Here is an 18,109-nt window from a genome sequence, read left to right on the forward strand (position 1 = left end):
TTTTATGATGATCGACGCTATTTTTTTTGTCCTACTATTTTAAGGGTCTCTTTCTCTAAAGATAATCTTATTCTATGCATTATCAGACATTAAATGTGAGTATATTTTCAACTAAAATTCAACTTTAGTTTGTTATGTTGCAGGAGATTCGAACATCTTCTGCTAGCTTAAACCCCGTTGGTACTGTGGACACTGATTTATTTTGGCCATATCAGAAATTGTACTATTGGAAATATACATATGGCCACATTGGATGATTGAGATGCTCAATAATCAGATAAATGGTCGGATTTTTTAATTTGGAGCTACGGATGGTTAGTAATAAAATGTGAAGTGATATTCACGCAAACATAGCTCTTACAGATGCTTACACAATTTCAACTATCACCCATCCTTGTTTTATCGAAAATGTTATCGTACCATAAAATAATTATATCTTGTAAATTTATAGAAAAAAGGAAGACAGAAGTTTGTAAAAACAATTGAATTTGGAGGAAAGACGTCTCATTTTAATTTTATATATATTGTGAAGTAAAAAGGAAAAGATAAACGTAATTACTATTTTTAAAAGCAATATTATCTATATACAGGAATTACTCAATTGCTTGGTTCGTATAAGTGTATAACTTAATAAAAATAGGGAACTTGTTCTTTATTTGATTGAGGAATTATGATTAATTTGTCAAAAGATAATTTATAATTAACTGGTATAACCCTGGATGTATTGTAAACAATTTTCAGGAAGGTATCTAGTCATATTTCACTGTCTTTTCTATGATATTATATTTCACTATATTGATACAATAGAAACAGAGACTCTAAGAATCATATAATTGGCAAAATTACTTTTGTCGTCCCTTAACTTAATTTTAAGTAACGATTTCATCATTTATATTTTTTTCACGTTATTTTCGCCCTTTTGATCAATTTGTATATAAATTTTTTAAGATTCATATATATGATTTTATTTTGATATGAGCTCTTAATGTTTAAATCTCTGATCTTTAAGCCATTTTTCATATAAATTTTAGATTTTATACTTGAAAATTCATGATCAAAAAGACAAAAGTGGACTGAAAAGCGATAAATGACGAAATCGTAATTTAAAATTAAATTAAGGGACGAAAAATCACCTGCATGATCCTCTGGTTCTATTTATAAGAGAAACTTAGGTCAACAAAAGTTGATGTATCTAGTTAAAAACTTAGTCCAAATACATTAACTTTTGTTGACTTAACTTTCTCTTATAAATAGGACCGGAGTGAGTACATTTTTGTGATATTTGTTTGTAGAGCCACTTTATAGTTATTGAACCCAATGATAATTGAGGCTTGTTTTAGATGATAATGCTAATTGAGTTTTATTCACATTTACTATATAAAAAAAGTTTTGTAAATATCCAATCAAAATTAGTGATGGTGGGTTTGATGCTAGGGTTGAAGTCGGAGAAGGATGTTGTTGACGCAAAAATATTCATTCTATATGAAGAGCGTTTATTAATGGAATCACAATTTAGTTTGATAATCAATTAGTTAAGTTTGTGGGTAATGGGAAGAATTCTTATTTTTGGGACGACCCTTGGATTGTTGGAGTGTCTCTTTGTGTTCAATTTAATTGGTTGGCGAGGTTAACACTTGATCCGCGTGCGTCACTTGTCGAGATGTATAAGAGGGGGTGGGGAGTTGATGAGGGGGGGTGGAGGTAGAGGAGGCCTATATTTGCTTGGAAAGAGGAGTTGGTATATGAATGTTGTTCATTTTTGGATAATTTTTTTTCAGCCTAATGTGAATAACACTTATGCTTGGAGATCGTGATCATAGTGAGAGATACACAATGTAGGAGTCGTATGATTTGCTAACTCAGAGGATGGAGGCTGATTTTAAGCATTAAGACACAAATGTCATAATTTGGAATAAGTATTATGAATAATATTAGTGTATGTTTATTTAGTCATTGTTCCATTAATCATTGTCTCCTAGCTATTGACATATATTACAGACCCATTGTATATTCCTATAAACATGACTCTCATTGTAATTGAAGAGCATAATACATTATTCTCTGCTCTCTTTTTCATTTGTGCATCTCTATTCATGTTTTGAGGAGTTTCATAACACAATCAAAAATAATTTGATGATTAAAGTTTCTTACGGTGTGACCAATATAGTCAATATCTATAGGTCTTTATTCGTCACCTTTGTAGACTCAACCAGAAATGAGCAATCAAGTTTCTTCACAATTCGAATAACTTGTTTAGCGTGCAAACCAAGGTGATTGTAAACTACTCCTACAAAGTTTATGGCCGTGCCATAACCACACTAATTTAGCTAGCCGGAGATCGATCATATCGAAGAGCATAAATGTTACTTTTGAAATATGGTACCAAACACCTTTGCGGAATGCCTCAATATGAGAAACATTTAGCACAGACACACCCAATTTCTTACCATTTGGGTATGGAGAAAATTAGGTGACCATTCTTTTGTATCATCTCATACCCTTTTATAGAGGATAGATCCATGCCAAAGGGTGTAGTATAGTACTAGTACTGATGGAATCTAAAATTAAAGTGACCCATGCGTGTGAATAGTTTCCTTGCCTTGTTTATTTTACGGTAATGAACAACAACAAAAAAAGTTGATCGGCTCAAGGTGGAAATACTTAGAAAGAGGGCATCCTCTCAAATCATTTTGGCTCAAGGTGGAAAATATAAATATATGCGATAATATGACGAATTATCATTGGACGACGATGTAAAATTATTTTAAACTGTGTGCATCTCCATTAAACTTTGGAAAAGAAGAAAAAAAAACTAACCGTCCATACATAAGAACAAGCATAAAAAAACGTGGGGGGAAATTGTATTAACTCCCAAAATGATTTGAGAGGATGGATAGGTTTAATAGACCATTCTAAGTTGCTTTTGCTTCTTTTGAAGCTCACACATCAAAGCATGCATGTGGAAGCAATTAGTGGTGCAATTATGCCTCCAAGTATTTTATATCACTTACACACATTTTGATAGCATCATTAGGAAGGTGGCAAAGTTCCCTTCACAATTCACTCTTTCTCTCCTTGTCTTAAGCGTGCTGGAAGCAAACAACTATGTGGGGTTCGTTAATCAGTCTATTTTTAGCACAAGCCCAACTTGTCATCTCTTGCATTTGCATTATTGCCTTTGCCCTAGCCCTTAGCCATACGCATTTTAGATCTATAACGGAGGGGATTGGGAAAAATCATATCAGTGTATATATGGTATCTGAAAAGGGTTCATTTCACATTTAATTAACAAGAAAATAAATATGGAAAATGCCAACAAGTGCCCTTAGGGCATTGTTTGAGCATCCAAAACTAGTGACTTTTGCATTGAAAATTGTATAATTATGATTTCTACACGTGTTTGACTTGTATTTTCAAGACAATTTTTTTTTGTGGTTTCCTTAAGCAATTAATATTAAGAGTATCTACCATGGAAGTATTATCAAGTAATAAAATAATGTTTTGGTGTGCGTGTGCCACATTAAAATTTTGAGTTTTATAGATTTAGTCAAAGCTGCTTATTTAAGAAACTTCATTTCAATAAGATTATACTCCCTCCATCTCACAATAATTGTCTCTTTACCATTTTTTTCTTTTTCTCAAAATAATTGTCACTTTAGAATATCAATGCAACATTTATTATTATTTTTCCATTATTATACCTTTATTTATTGAATCTCATCAAACTTAACTACTCAACTAACTACAATTAATAAGGGTGTTTTAGTAAATGATACTAATTTTACCATCAAAATCAACACAACTAATCATTTTCTTAATAACCGTGCATAAACCTTAAACAACTACTCCCTCCGTTTCAAAATGAGTGTCGCTTTAGCCAAAAAAATTTGTTTCAAAATGAGTGTCGCTTTCAGTTTCCAATGCAATAATAACTTTTTCTTTTCAATTGTACCCTCCAATTAATACTCTGCACACAACTTCCAAAGTATTACTTTTAAAACTAACCAATAGTTAATAAGGATAATTTGGTAAAATAACCATTCTCTTTCTCTTAATCATTGCATTTCTTAATATGTGTGTAAACACCTAAAACGACACTCATTTTGAAACGGAGGGAGTATTATTTAGAGACGGAGGGAGTAATATTAGTTTTATTCAGGAAGGATGGGAGTCCTGTTGGTTGGCGTCTCATTCAGGAAATCCGTAGACTGCTGGCTTTGGAGTGGGAAATTAAGGTGTGTCATTCTTATCGCGAGGCAAATGCTTGTGCGGATGCACTTGCAAATATGGGGTGTGATCATGGCCCAGGTTTGCGGGTGTATGAGGTGTGCATTGCTAGACTTAATTTGATTATGTTAGCTGATGTTATGGGGATAGCGACCCCTAGAACTGTTGTTACTATTTAGTTTTTTCCTCCTTTGGGCTTAGGCCCCTTTGTTTCCAAAAAAAAAATAAATTAATTTAGGTTAATTTTTATTTATCTTTTCTCTTTTAACAATTTCCTCATGTATTTCTCTCTTCTCACAATTAAATAGTATTTTATAAGTCTTTTCTCACAGTCCGGTGATATGAAGAAATTTTTTTATAATCAAAATATAGGATTTGGATCCTCTCATTTCCCTCATTCTCTCATTTGCTAATTTCTTCACCAAGTTTTATCTCTCTAATTTTAGAGAGAAGATAAGAGAAATATGAGGTAGAGTACATTACTTTGAAAGCAATTTATAAGTATCACGTAGAAGCACATATTTGCTCATATTGGTTGACACAACATGCTTATTATAAAGCATTCACTTTTTTAATGAAATAATGTATTGATTATTTATTTGTATGCATATAGAATCCCATAACGTCTTCATGTTGTATGCTGCTGTTTAACGTTTGTTCACATAAGACGACTCAAAAAGTAAAAATGGAAGGAATGAATACTTAACAACACGCAAGACGGCAATGATAGCGTTAGAGGGTTCATGTTATATATACATCAAAGAAATTTTTTGTAGAGACATCCACTGGTTAAGAAAGTCAAAAGAGAAAATTTTAGGCTAAAAAAGAATCATTTTTAACTTTTAATGCGTCGAATACACAACTTTCATCGTAAAATATTATCATATTTGTCTCCTTAAGCAGTGTCCCAGGACACTGGTTAGCATTTCCTTTTTTTTTATTAACCCTGGTAAGATAAATAAAATTTGACCTAAATTTGTTCTATTCGGAAGTTGAATTTGGGTATCATTAACAATATTTTCTCCTTGTCCATGTGAGCTTAGCTCACTTGGTAAAAAGTAATGTATATTATATGCAGGGGTCGGAGTTCGAATCCCGAACACCCCACTTATTCACCTTTAGGCTATGTTTGGATTGATGGTATATGATGGAATGGGATGGGATGGAATGAGATAAATTAAAATTCCATTGTTTGGATAGTCATTAAAAGGGTTGGATGGAATGGAACTCAATGGTATGTATTCCATCACTTACTCTCATTTTACTTACCCTCCAATTTAATTTGGGCGGAATGAGATGGAATCCTCAATTGATTTATTCTTCAAATTACAAAATTACAAATATATCCCCATCTTCTCTGCATTAGTTATGTTTGTTTCTTCAAATCTTCACGTTCAGTTCTGTTTTTCTACTATATATATACTGTCTTGGTTCATTTATATAATTCATCATCATAAGAAGACAAACAGTTTCGATAATTGTTTGTTACTAACTTGGGTTATTCTTGTTTTTTAAAAAAAAAAAGCTTGCTGCACATTTTAATAGTTATTATTAATAACTAATAATCATTGATAATCAGTTTTTTCTACTTCATTGTACATTATGTTTACGAGAAGTGAAAATGCATATTCCCTTTGTTCAGTGGCGGAGCTAGAAAATATTTTAGGGGTGGGCCAAATTATTTTTTATCCATTCAAGTGACCAATTATTTCATGTGCAAATTTACCGCGTAAAGGAGTTTTATTTTTGGATCAACCAAAACCTAAAATCGACATAAAATTGTATAAAATCTCGCAAAATAGACTTATAATTGAATTATTTAAATTTTTTGGGTGAGTCACTACACCACTTTACGGGAATTTGGATCAACCGAAACCTAAAACCGACACAAAATTGTATAAAATCTCGCAAAGTAGACCTATAATTGTTGATTTTTTAATTTTTGGGGGTGGGCCGTGGCCCACCTCAGCCCATGAAGGGCTCCGCCACTGCCTTTGTTACTGCTATGTGTTCCGGAGCTGTTGCCTATTATCAAAGATTGCCTTGTTTCATTTGCGTACCTATGGAAACAAGATTAATCCATCCTCCCCAATGAAATCGTAATTGGTTGCTTAGAAAAACGTAACACTTCAGCTATTTTTTTCTCTGGTATTTTTAAAGAAGGGTAAAATTGGAATAAATAATTATAACTCATTCCATTCCGTCAACGATCCAAACAATGGGACAGTAAATTTATTCTTATTCATCATAAAATATCCAAACAATGGAATGTACTATTTATTCCATTCCATTCCGTTCCGTTATATTCAGTGGCGGAGCCAGCCAAAAATTTTTGGGGTGGCCGCAGCCCGCCATCAGAGCCAGCCAATCTCTACCCTCTCTCTTCAGCCTATATCCGCCGCGTGCCGCCGTCATCCAACCATAACCTTTTTTTATCGCCGCCGACCCTTCTCAGTGAATCTCAGACCCATTTCATCATTCCATATCGGAACCCATCTCCCATCCACACCCCTTTGCCGTTGCCGTTGTCCGCCGCAACCGCCGTCCTACAACCACCACCATCCTTCAGCACCGCCGTTGGATTTTTCTGTAAATTTATTCAGAGAAGAAAGCATGAAAGAATAAAATTGGATTTTCAGATTTTGATTTCTCTGTTGGTTTTGGTTGCTATTGTATTGAATATTTGTAGAAAGGAATATTTGGCGTACACAAACAGGAAGGCAGCGCGCGGCGGTCTGAAGGTGGAAGTGGTGAGATGGGTTACTGGTTTTGTGATGGATCTTTGATATTGTAAGTGAGGAGATGTCGGCCATGGCATGATAATAATATTAAGATTACCTTAGGGGTATTATAGTCTTTTCACGAAATAAATGGGTAGGCCATGGCCTACCCCAGTCCTCGTGTAGCTCCGCCTCTGGTTATATTGCGTTCCGTTCCATTCTGTTATGTTCCATCAATCCAAACAGAGCTTTAAGGTGAAATTCTCTAGTCGCTAGGCTATTTGAAAAAGAAAAAAAAAACAATATTTTCTCCTTTAGTATGAATCATTAATTACGTGGGTTCAACCCTTTGATTAGGAAAAAAAGTTATTAACATTCTATTTTCTAATGAGTTTAATTATATGTGGGTTACACTATGTAATATTAAAACCAAATTAATTCTTACTGTTATCAGCTGGGTTATACCTACACGACTTAACACCCATTCTTTATTTGATGAACTTTATATGGATTCTTGTACGTTTAAAAATAAATCCCATGTAAATAATGAGACCATGTAATTTTTTTGTCAAATAGTCTAGTGACTAGAAAATCATTTTTTAAGATGAATAAGTGAGTTGTTTAGAGTTTGAACTTCAACCTCTACATATATTATACAATGTCACTATCAACCAAGTTAAGTTCCCGAGAGTGATACCACATAAATTTTATTTAATAGAAGAACGTATATTGACCCCATCAAAAAATGAATATTGGAAAAAAAGTGATATGAGTCGCATAACAAGTGTTGCTAACATTTTCCTTAAAAAAAAAAAAAAAGTGTTGCTAACATTTTTTCATTTCTCTCCCCGATAACAGACATATCGACTTTCTTTGGTAGAAGTTTTGTGAGAAAATACATTCCATGACTCCATAATATAGATCTGCTCATTTTCTTTCTTCTTGTTAACATCTTCTTGTGATTTTATTTTTAATTTATTGTCCTAATATTTTTTATTTTTCGTCCCACTCGCACTGTCGCACACCACGATGAGTTAGCAATTTTACAAGGGAAAAAAAACAATAATCGACGCACACAACACGTTTTTGTCCGGAAAATGATTACATGGCGGCGGGGAAATTGGCAAGCATCCATTGAATGTGACCCCGAAATTACGAACTTATAAATTTAGGGTGGCATTTAACATGGGACACTTCAAAATCTTCCCACCATGGGAAAGTCACCTTTTAAACCATTGATATATTTATATAATATTGAGTGGTTAAGATGAAGGAAGGGATACCTGTTAAGCACTTTTTTTTTTCTTTTTCAATTTTCTGCAATAACAATTAAAGCTTTGAAAACCAATTACTAAAAATTAATAAAAAGGTAAAAACAATTAATAAAAGGTAAAAAACAATTAATACCGTGGTACAAGCACTGTTATAATCTTTTTTTCTTTTTTCTGTTGTGAATCCAAGGTTCAGACTTGCTTTGAATATTAATTAAAAAATTAAATAAAAGTTAAAACAAGGGTTGTTGGCATGTTCATTTACAAAAAAAAAAAAAATCAATTTTAAAAAACACACCCAGAGATCATTTGTGAACACATCTATTTGAATCCCAGATTTCTAACTTTGAAAAATTCAATTGGATTTGATCAAAACAGAAAAATCAATTGGATTGCAGCAAAATTGTAGTTTCAGGCTTAACATTGGTTCACTCTGTTTTCATTTTCAATGATGGACTTAAACATGCAGTTCAAGGTATGAAACTCACAATTAATTTCAAATTTAACAATCAGAGATTAATCTTGAAATTTCTAAGATTTAATGGTGTAGCTGGACATCGTGAGATTTGAAATCGTTGAATGGCATCTGGAGTGGGTGGATCTAGCGAAGACAAATTTGTTGTCCTAGTCGTGACTCGTGAACGTTCAGGAACGGCAGTGCGGCACCGAAGTTGTGTTGCAAAGCATCTAGCTAGGAGGAGGTTCAGTGAGGAGATGAATGATCTAAAGAGAGAAGAAGGAAAGGGTATTAATCAACATAAATATATTAATACTATTAAATATGGCTTTCTTTTTCCTTTTGAAAAAACAAACACAAATAATGAAACCGGATTCACTTACAGGTGGCAGTAAAAAGTGACTTTCCCATGGTGGGAAGATTTTCAAGTGTCCCATGTTAAATGCCACCTAAATTTAGTGTTTCATGGAAGAAAAAAAAAGTGAAGGTTAATTTTTTTTTTTGAAGGGTAAAGTGAAGGTTCATTTGTTATGGATGATTTGTTTGTGGATATTTGTAAACGACGTAATCAAGACAGTCTCAAAGATCCTCTTGTGGTGAAGTTTTTTTCTTTTCTTGAAGTAATGTGGTGAAGTTTTTGGTCCATAGTTAAATTAAAACGATAATAATTAATGGTTTCTACGGTTTTTTTTTTTTTGGTACAAGGTTTCTACGGTTTTTATCAATGGAGTATTCAACCTTTTCCCTACTTAGTTTAACTATTCTTGATAGTTGATTTTTGTTATTGTTATTGTTGCTCGTGGTAGTAGCGCCATTATGTTTTGGTGTTTTTATCTTTTCACTTTTGTATCCTATAAATTTTAACACTACTTGTAATTTAATTGATCAAACGTTTAATATATTTATATTTTGGTTCCTTCAAAAAAAAAATTGGTGTAAGGTTTTGAATTTAATTTCCATCAAAGAAAAAGAATAATAAAAAAAATATTATATAATTTTTTCATTAGATTCTTTGCATGTGAAAGATGTTTTTTATACATTTATAAATCTTACTTTGATTGTTAAAATCATCGAAATTGTTAGGCATGACGCCTTTGCCTTTTGTGAGTTCATCCATCTAAAAAAAATTATATGATTTTTTCACCCTATAATTTTATGATGAGATTTATTAATTCAACAATTTATAATTGCAAGGATATTCGATTGTAGGAATGTGAGTTCTAACAAGCGACTTCACCTATATATATATATATATATATATATATATATATATATATATATATATATATATATATATATATCCATTAGAGTAGTGACTTGGTAATTATACGTCAATCTTTTACGCAGCCTTCCAGCTTCGTTTTGATTGACCAAGAAAACTACATGGCACCTTAATTATTTTTCATTATTACGTGTTCCAAGTGCTAGAATTTTCACTTAGCAACACAAAGTCAAACGTGGACCTTACTTAATGATTATACTAAACAACGAATGACGATTTCCTTTTACTAAGAAAAACTCGCAAACACCAAGCATCAAGTTTAGGGTGTTTCTTGTCCAAAAAAAAAAAAAGAGTTTAGGGTATTATAAATTAAGTTTAAGGTGTATTTGTTTCAAGTTTACCAAATTTATTTATAGAAATAAAATTCCTGAAATATAATAAATATGTGAATTTTATTCCAATGTATTTAGAAAAAAAATGTTTGGTTAAAATCATAATATTCCAAGGAATCTTAAAAATAGGGATTATAATAGGTAATTACATATGAATTTATTTCCATCTTCATGAGAACTTTATTCCCACATTTTTTTTTTGTGGCGTCCGAGGTTCGAACATGGACCTTGCATATATTATGCATTGTTCTTACCAACTGAGTTAAGCTCACGGGGCCTATTCTCATCCTTTTCCTTGGGAACATTTTATTCTCAGAAATAAAATGTAGTAAACTTGTAACAAACATAGGCATGCATATTTCTATCATTATATTCCTGTGAATCTATGAATATAACTTGAAACAAACTCTCCCTATGGTATTATATATCTTGGATCATCATGCTTCGAATATATCCAATAAACTTAATTTAATGGTCTAAAATATAAACAAACATTAAATACTTCTACCATATTTAATGTTATTATTTTTAATTAAATTATCATTCATTTAATTTAATTTAAATTTTTAATGGTGATGTAACAAGTTTTCATGATGAGCAATTTAAAAAATGCAATTGCTTTTTTCATAATTTAGAGATAATGTGAGCTAATTTTTCTTATATAAGATAAGATGGGATGGAGTGATTATTTTTCATAAAGAAATATACGTGCGATCACTCTCTGCTAATTAAACCATGCAACAATCACGCTGTAATGCAAATTTTTCTTTGGTTAGGTGGCATTGGCTTATTGATCTAACCTTTCTTCCTTGGTTCACGAATGGTATTTTATGTGCTAAAATTTTCATATATTAATTCATTTATCAATATATAATCAAAGCTTAGATCAAGGGAAGTACTTGTCTTGTTTTCTACCAAACCGTAGGTCGATTATTTTCATGTTTTTCTGGTGGGACTGTGTAGGAGAGTAAAAGGATTTGCGTTTCACCAACTTCACACCTTCAAAGCTTATCCAAATCTACATTAATTCTATAGGGTTTATCCAGATCACAGATAGAAGGGGAATCATTGGCCCAAAAAAAAATATTAATCATTAATTTACTTTACTTCAATTCTTTTCTTCCCCATGTCCCCACTCATGTACATAGAAAAAATATCTATACATCTAACTTATTTTCCAAAACTCTTTCCTGCCTGATCCCAACTTGTGCTTTTATTCCATCATCAACTTGCGTTATGCGTAGAGATGTGAAAGTTCATATATATAATTAATCAAATACTATAAAACATCATGATTTGGGTTATTTAGAAGGAAAAAAACAACATGATTTTTAACCAGAAGAACGCTGACTTGCATCATTTAGTAGACAATGTCAAATTTATGTCTTTCTCTTGGCTAAAGGCAATTGTGCCCACTTTCGCCTTCAGTTATAATGACTGGTGGCGGCACCTGTTACTTTGCATGGGTGTTTTTGTGTAGCCTTATTTTTGTCATTCTTCTGTAACATTATTATTTGGTAACAGACACTTGTAATTGTTTTTGGTGGGTGGTTTTATTTGACACACCTTGTGCGTTTTGAGCCACCTTCAGTTATCTAATATATTCCATTTTGGCTTGTTAAAAAAAAAAATACTATAAAAGAGATTATAATTGGCTTGGGACAGTAGTTGTTCATGTCATATATCCTATCTTCATGCCATGGTTCACCTACCATGTTAAATCCATTAATATTGTTTACTTAAACGTGAAAGTTCGATATACCAATTATCATGTGTATTTGCTTTGATTAATTTGGCCAACTAGTCCACCATTTTATTTGGTTTGTTGAGTAAACTTGTACAATCCATTTGATGGTCGCGGCAAGATAGATATACTATTAATTAAGTTTTTTGATCTTATGGTAACAAAATAATTAAGATAACTCAATATTGTTTTGTCTATCAAGTTAAAATTTTATAGTAGGGGTGAAAATAAGTCAGGTCGCTAATCAAGGGCATGGTCTAGCCTACTCAAAGTTTGATCCGGCCTAGTTGGTTTAGTAAATAGAATATGCTCAAACTTTTTTAAAAGTTCATTAACTTAAATAAATCAGGCTAAAGCGTATAGAAAAGTCTAATAGACCTATCAGATCGGCCCATATATGTGTAATTACATATATTGCATTACATTAATAAAAAAAATTCTTTAAAAAAAATAATAAATTTTCAGTTCCTTGGTATTTCCATTACCACAATTTATTTAATTTATTGTATATTTTTTAACCCTTTTGGATTTTCAATGAGGTATAAAACTCTTGGTTTTACCTTTTTAATCGCTTGTTATTTTCATTCTTATCTCGTTTCAAATTACAAAATGAGGAACCTATTAGCAACAAAAAATAAAATAAGGCAATGGGTGAAATATATGCATTATATGTTTTTTTTTTAGAGAATTATATTTTTTTTTAGGAACTTTAAAATTGTTGCCAATACAAATTAAACATTTTGAATGAAATAAGGATTATAATTACATGATAGTAAAATATTAGGATATGAATTTATACTCAAAAATAATATTAGAATGTGAAAAAACTTTATTTTAAAATAAAGAAATAAAATAGGTGTCTCGTAATTGTACCTCAGTTGATAGTATTGTGTTCAGATTCGGAGCCTTAGGTGTATAAATTTTGTATTTTCACGCTCAAACGAACTTCTTCTAAATCACTATTATAAACAGAAATAATTTTTTTTATGTTTATTAAATAAATGATGTATTTGGTTATAATAGATCAAATAAATCAATTTAAAAAATTGATTTTTGGTTACAATATCAAAGGAAGTATGAATTTAACGACTAAAAAAAATCGTAAAAAGTTAAAGAAAAAATCAACCTAAAACGTATTGGTTCTCTAAAATAACGAAACGTATTAGTGAGCAGACCCCATTCCATCGCACTATGTGGAACGTTCCCACATCTCCACTCCGATGTTTGACCCAGTTTGAATTTAGGTCGATGGGAAGTTCAGAACTTGAAACCTTTGCTGAGCCATCATTACCCTGAGTTGCTTAAATAATTTATTTTAATAAGTTTTAGGGGAGCTGGATATTTTGGCCTTGCCGAGAATCAAAACAAGCAAAGGTTCAAAAAATTTAGGGTTAATTATGTTACAAAACAAGCAAAGGTCCCTATAAATAGGCGTGTTTCCAACATTAGTCCCTACTTAAATTTTATTAAATTTTTGGTCCCCATTGTTTTTTGCCGTTTGCACAATTGGTCCTCACCGTGAAATCTGGCTGATTCAGCTAACGGTACAGGACATGTGGCTTCAATTATAATACACGTGAGACAATTGTTTTTTATTCAATAAATAATAAAATGGTTAATAATATTTTTTTTAATTAAAAGAACCCTTAAAAATTCCAATATAAAAATTGATACCATAACATTCACTTTCGATACCAAGTTTTGACAAGATAAATTGATACCGTAACATTACTGTTCTCACCAATATTACAAGATTTTCATTACATAACATTACTTCTTACTAATAAACCACTGATACATCATTTTATACATCAGAAATGCCTAAAATTCTAGAACCTTATCTTCATTACAAACACCTAAAATCCTAGAACATTAACTTCAAAACAAGGAGAAGATTGATAACCAATGACACAATTAGCAGTGTCAAGGTAACTTTTCCATTCAGCCTTTCTTGGTTAAACCTCTTGTAAAAGCTTTACATTCTTCCTCCTAGCTTCCTCAGCAATTCCTAAAGTAATGTCACTTACATCTTTACCTCCAGCATCATCAACATCCTCAATCTCATCAGTGTCATCAATCTCTTCTGCTTCATCAGCCCAGATAAACATGTTGCAAGTATCCTTCATCTTCATACAATTACCAGATGTCAGAATTAAACACAAAAACATATGAAAAGAAGAGATAACTGGTAAATGAGAAGAAAAATGAAAACATTTTCATAAGTACCGTCTCTAGAACTGTCTTCCTATATGTTTCCCTCTTGTAGCTGTCATCAAAATGGTTCGAATATAACAGCCACATTTGTCCCCTCGGTCGAGTTGAAGAAGATGTAACACTGTTTGAGTATGAACGATTGTTTCGGCGATTTATGCTTCCTTGTCGTTCCATGGTTCTCCAATTTCGACCTCAGGTCTGAAGTGTTTGAAAAAAAATCAGTTTGGGAATTTAGGGATTTTTATTTCGGCAGAGAGGAAGAAGAAGATGGTACCGGGTTTTTTATGGGTCTGACCGGGTCATAATCATACTCGGGTCGGGTCGAGGCCCAATACAATGGCCCAGTATTACAATAATTGTACTTCAAACAAAAAAATCCGATGTGGCAGCCACGTCTACTGTACCGTTAGCCGAATCATCCAGATTTCACGGTGAGGACCAATTGTGCAAACGGCAAAAAACAATGGGGACCAAAAATTTAATAAAATTTAAGTAGGGACTAATGTTGAAAACACGCCTATTTATAGGGACCTAAAACATAATTAACCCAAAAATTTATAACGTTAATACTCCGTCACATATTACCTGATACAATTGACTCTGTCATATATGTTATTGTATAAATTTGATCTTAAATATCTTGAATAATTTATTTAAAAAATTATGAAAATTTAATATTTTGAAAGTATTTATCGAAACAAATTCAATAACATTTTATATGAATAATGCGTATTTTTAAACTAGGTCATTTAAAATGGGACGAAGTGAATAGTGTTTTTGTTAGAACACAGGTGTGGAAATTGAATGTTAAGCCCTGTATTAAATAAAATTAGGGTTATGTGAATGAAAATAATGAAAGTGTCGTATTTGATAGATCACATATATCAATAGTATTCGTATACGAAGAAGGATACTTCAAAGGTTGTGTCAATTGATACTTACTTTAATGAACGAAGCAAACACTCGCAAAAATGTATATAATACGTGCAACGCCGCCCTAAGTCGTGCTTGACCTTGAGGCTTGAGTTGAGTTAAATGATTTTTTTTTGTCAGATAGCCTAGTGGCTAGAATTCACCTTATAAGATGAATAAGTGGGATGTCCGGAGTTCGAACCCCGACCACTGCATATAATAATGCATTGTCCTACCAACTGAGTTATGCTCACGGGACGAGTTAAATGATTTTTTATTACTCTATAATGTTAATTTAATTAAGTTTTTAATATTATATCAAAGTGCTTTATTAAAGAACATGTTTTTGTGTCTATCCGATTCAACTAATTATCCATATCCTTACGGTCTTATCCGCGTGCTCCAGCATGCTCCTCAAATTTGTTGAACCGTTTTGTTACTTGATCTGATTCGCATTATCCCTGCCCTTAAGCATCTCACTGATCAGTTGCAAATTTTTTCTATAAAGAGAGAGTTCACATAATTCATGTCGACTGTCCATATATATATAATAATGTATGTCCATGTGGACCGAACTATGTTAGTAATGTTTATTAAGAAAACTAATTATTTTTCGTTAAAAAGAAACTACTTATTATTGATTTTGGGAATATGAAATGACGTTGCGAAATAGTAGAATAAAATATTATTATATGATTTAAAAAAAAATGAAAAAACCGACGGTTGTAAAACGTGGGTCCATTATCATAAGGTTTTGCCGGTCTTGAAATACAAATATAAAGAAGCAACAACGCTTCTCACCTCACTTTTCGCCTCCGTTTCATCTTTTGACAGTTTCATTCATTTTTCACATATATACATACTACTCTCCTCTCTCACCATATTACTCATATTATTTGTATTTGCAGAGCATCTCTATCTATCTATCTATCTATCCCATAACAAGAACATATTAAAGATACAAAGAATCTCTCTCTCTCTCTCTCTCTCTCTCTCTCTCTCAAATGCGAATAACATCATCATCATCATCATGAGAAGACCAATGAAACACCCACACAAGAATCACAATCAAGACTTCTTTGAAGATTTTCCCGATGATATCGTCGTCTTCATCCTCACCAAGCTCAGCTCCACTGCCTCTTCTCCTTCCCATTTCTTTAACACCCTCTTAACGTAAGTTCTTTCTTCTTCCTCACCCTAACATAACAAATTACCCATTTCATTTTATTAAATTATTATTATTATTATTCCCTCAACCATATTCATTCATTTATTATTTTATTAAACACAGATGCAAGAGACTGAACCGTTTAGGTTTTCATCCCATGGTTTTATCGAAAGCTGGGCCTAAAGTACTCGCCGTTAAGCCCAAAAACTGGTCTGAGAACTCTCACCATTTTCTTAAACGCTGTGTTAACGTCGGTAACGTCGATGCTTGTTATACTCTTGGAATGGTGAGTCTCTCTTTTTATTTTACTTTCTTAAATGAAAATAAAATAAATTAAAATCTTTATTTATTTATTTGTTTGTTTGTTATTTTTTCATGGAATAGATCCGATTTTACTGTCTACGAAATCGAAGAAGTGGAGTATCTTTAATAGCCAAGGCGGCGATGAAGTTACACGCGCCGGCGCTATACTCACTCGCGGTGATCCAGTTCAACGGAAGTGGTGGCACTAAACAAGACAAAGATCTACGCGCTGGAGTAGCACTTTCTGCACGCGCGTCACTTCTTGGCCATATCGACGCACTTCGTGAGTTAGGCCATTGTCTTCAAGACGGTTACGGCGTCAAACAGAATGTCACGGAGGGACGACGGTTGTTGGTGCAAGCTAACGTGAGGGAGCTTTTACTAGTCTATCGCTATCTTGAGTTAGCGTCACCTTCACGCGCTGGTTCCTGTGAAGGGATATTGGGTCGCCTGAGGAACATGGCGGTGCCGTTGGTGAATGAGAATAGTTACAACGTGAAAGTGCCGGAGGTGCATCCGGTGAACTGGTTTTTGAGAGAGTGGTTTGAATCAGGTTTAGGTATTCTGGAAGATGGTTTGAGGCTTTGTGCGCATATTGGATGTGGACGGGCGGAGACACGGCCGCATGAGTTCCGGCGGTGTTCAGTTTGCGGGAAGGTTAACTATTGTTCTCGGGCATGTCAGGCACTGGATTGGAAATTGCGGCATAAGATGGAGTGTTCGCCGATGGAATGGTGGTTGGATGAGAATGGTGTTGGTGGTGATGGTTTCGTAGGTGGCGGCGGTGATGTGAATGATGCGGTGGTTCATAATGCAGCTGATTAATTAAGGTCAAAAAATTAAAAAAGTTAGTTAAAAAAATGGAAATTAGTGGTATGATTTGTGTATGTGTACAGCTGGTACAAATTTTTTTGTCTTGTTTTCCAGTCTGAAAAATTACTTGAAAGTTTGTTATTACTTGTTAAATGCAAGTAAAGATCAGGAAATGTTATTTGTTGGTTAGCTAAGGCCTTCATGCATCGCAAACTAATTGCTGTTTTAATCTATAAAATAGTAGAAGTACGGTCATATTTTTTCATATAAAATTGATATTATATATTTTATTTCTATATTATTCATGTTTTACTTTTTGTCAAACAAAATGGTATATACTGGTTCATAATAGTCACTGGTTAATTGTAAAATCATAACGCAATTTTATTTCTTTCGTAAAATTAATATATTTAAGATGAAACTTATTTTCCTATGAAAAAAATGCAACTTTTTTTTAATCAAATTAAAACCTGAGTAATTTTTCATCTTTAATGAAAGGGAAAATCAAAACTAGCAGTGAGTCTTGCGGTAATGGGTTTGCCGTTTATAAAATCTTGGAATAACGTTTAACATGAAGTTTCCCTATACCGGTAACAATTCATTGGTTTTTTATTTGACAATTTAGTTTACTATTTTTTGTGAGTGAAGGATACCAGTATCTCTTTT

At 32.6% G+C, this 18,109-nt stretch overlaps 1 protein-coding gene across 1 annotated transcript; it reads left to right on the forward strand.

Annotated features, from left to right (window-relative positions):
• Positions 1-15,963: 15,963 nt before the first annotated feature.
• On the forward strand, positions 15,964-17,637 carry LOC146941908 (HCP-like superfamily protein with MYND-type zinc finger). Its single transcript, XM_085755770.1, has 3 exons — positions 15,964-16,332; positions 16,451-16,613; positions 16,712-17,637. Exons 1-3 carry the CDS (start codon positions 16,190-16,192, stop codon positions 17,453-17,455), a joined length of 1,050 nt encoding a protein of 349 aa, XP_085611896.1. The 5' UTR covers positions 15,964-16,189; the 3' UTR covers positions 17,456-17,637.
• Positions 17,638-18,109: the final 472 nt, after the last annotated feature.

This window comes from Medicago sativa, chromosome 3 (assembly GCF_051527215.1).
Source record: "Medicago sativa cultivar Bolivia chromosome 3, Bolivia_mono, whole genome shotgun sequence".
Classification (NCBI taxonomy): Eukaryota; Viridiplantae; Streptophyta; class Magnoliopsida; order Fabales; family Fabaceae; genus Medicago; species Medicago sativa.

Coding starts and splice junctions, on each gene's coding strand:
- LOC146941908 (XM_085755770.1), top strand. CDS start 16,190: ATGAGAAGACCAATGAAACACCCACACAAGAATCACAATCAAGACTTC. Junction 16,333..16,450: donor TTCTTTAACACCCTCTTAAC/GTAAGTTCTTTC, acceptor TATTAAACACAG/ATGCAAGAGACTGAACCGTT. Junction 16,614..16,711: donor CTTGTTATACTCTTGGAATG/GTGAGTCTCTCT, acceptor TTCATGGAATAG/ATCCGATTTTACTGTCTACG.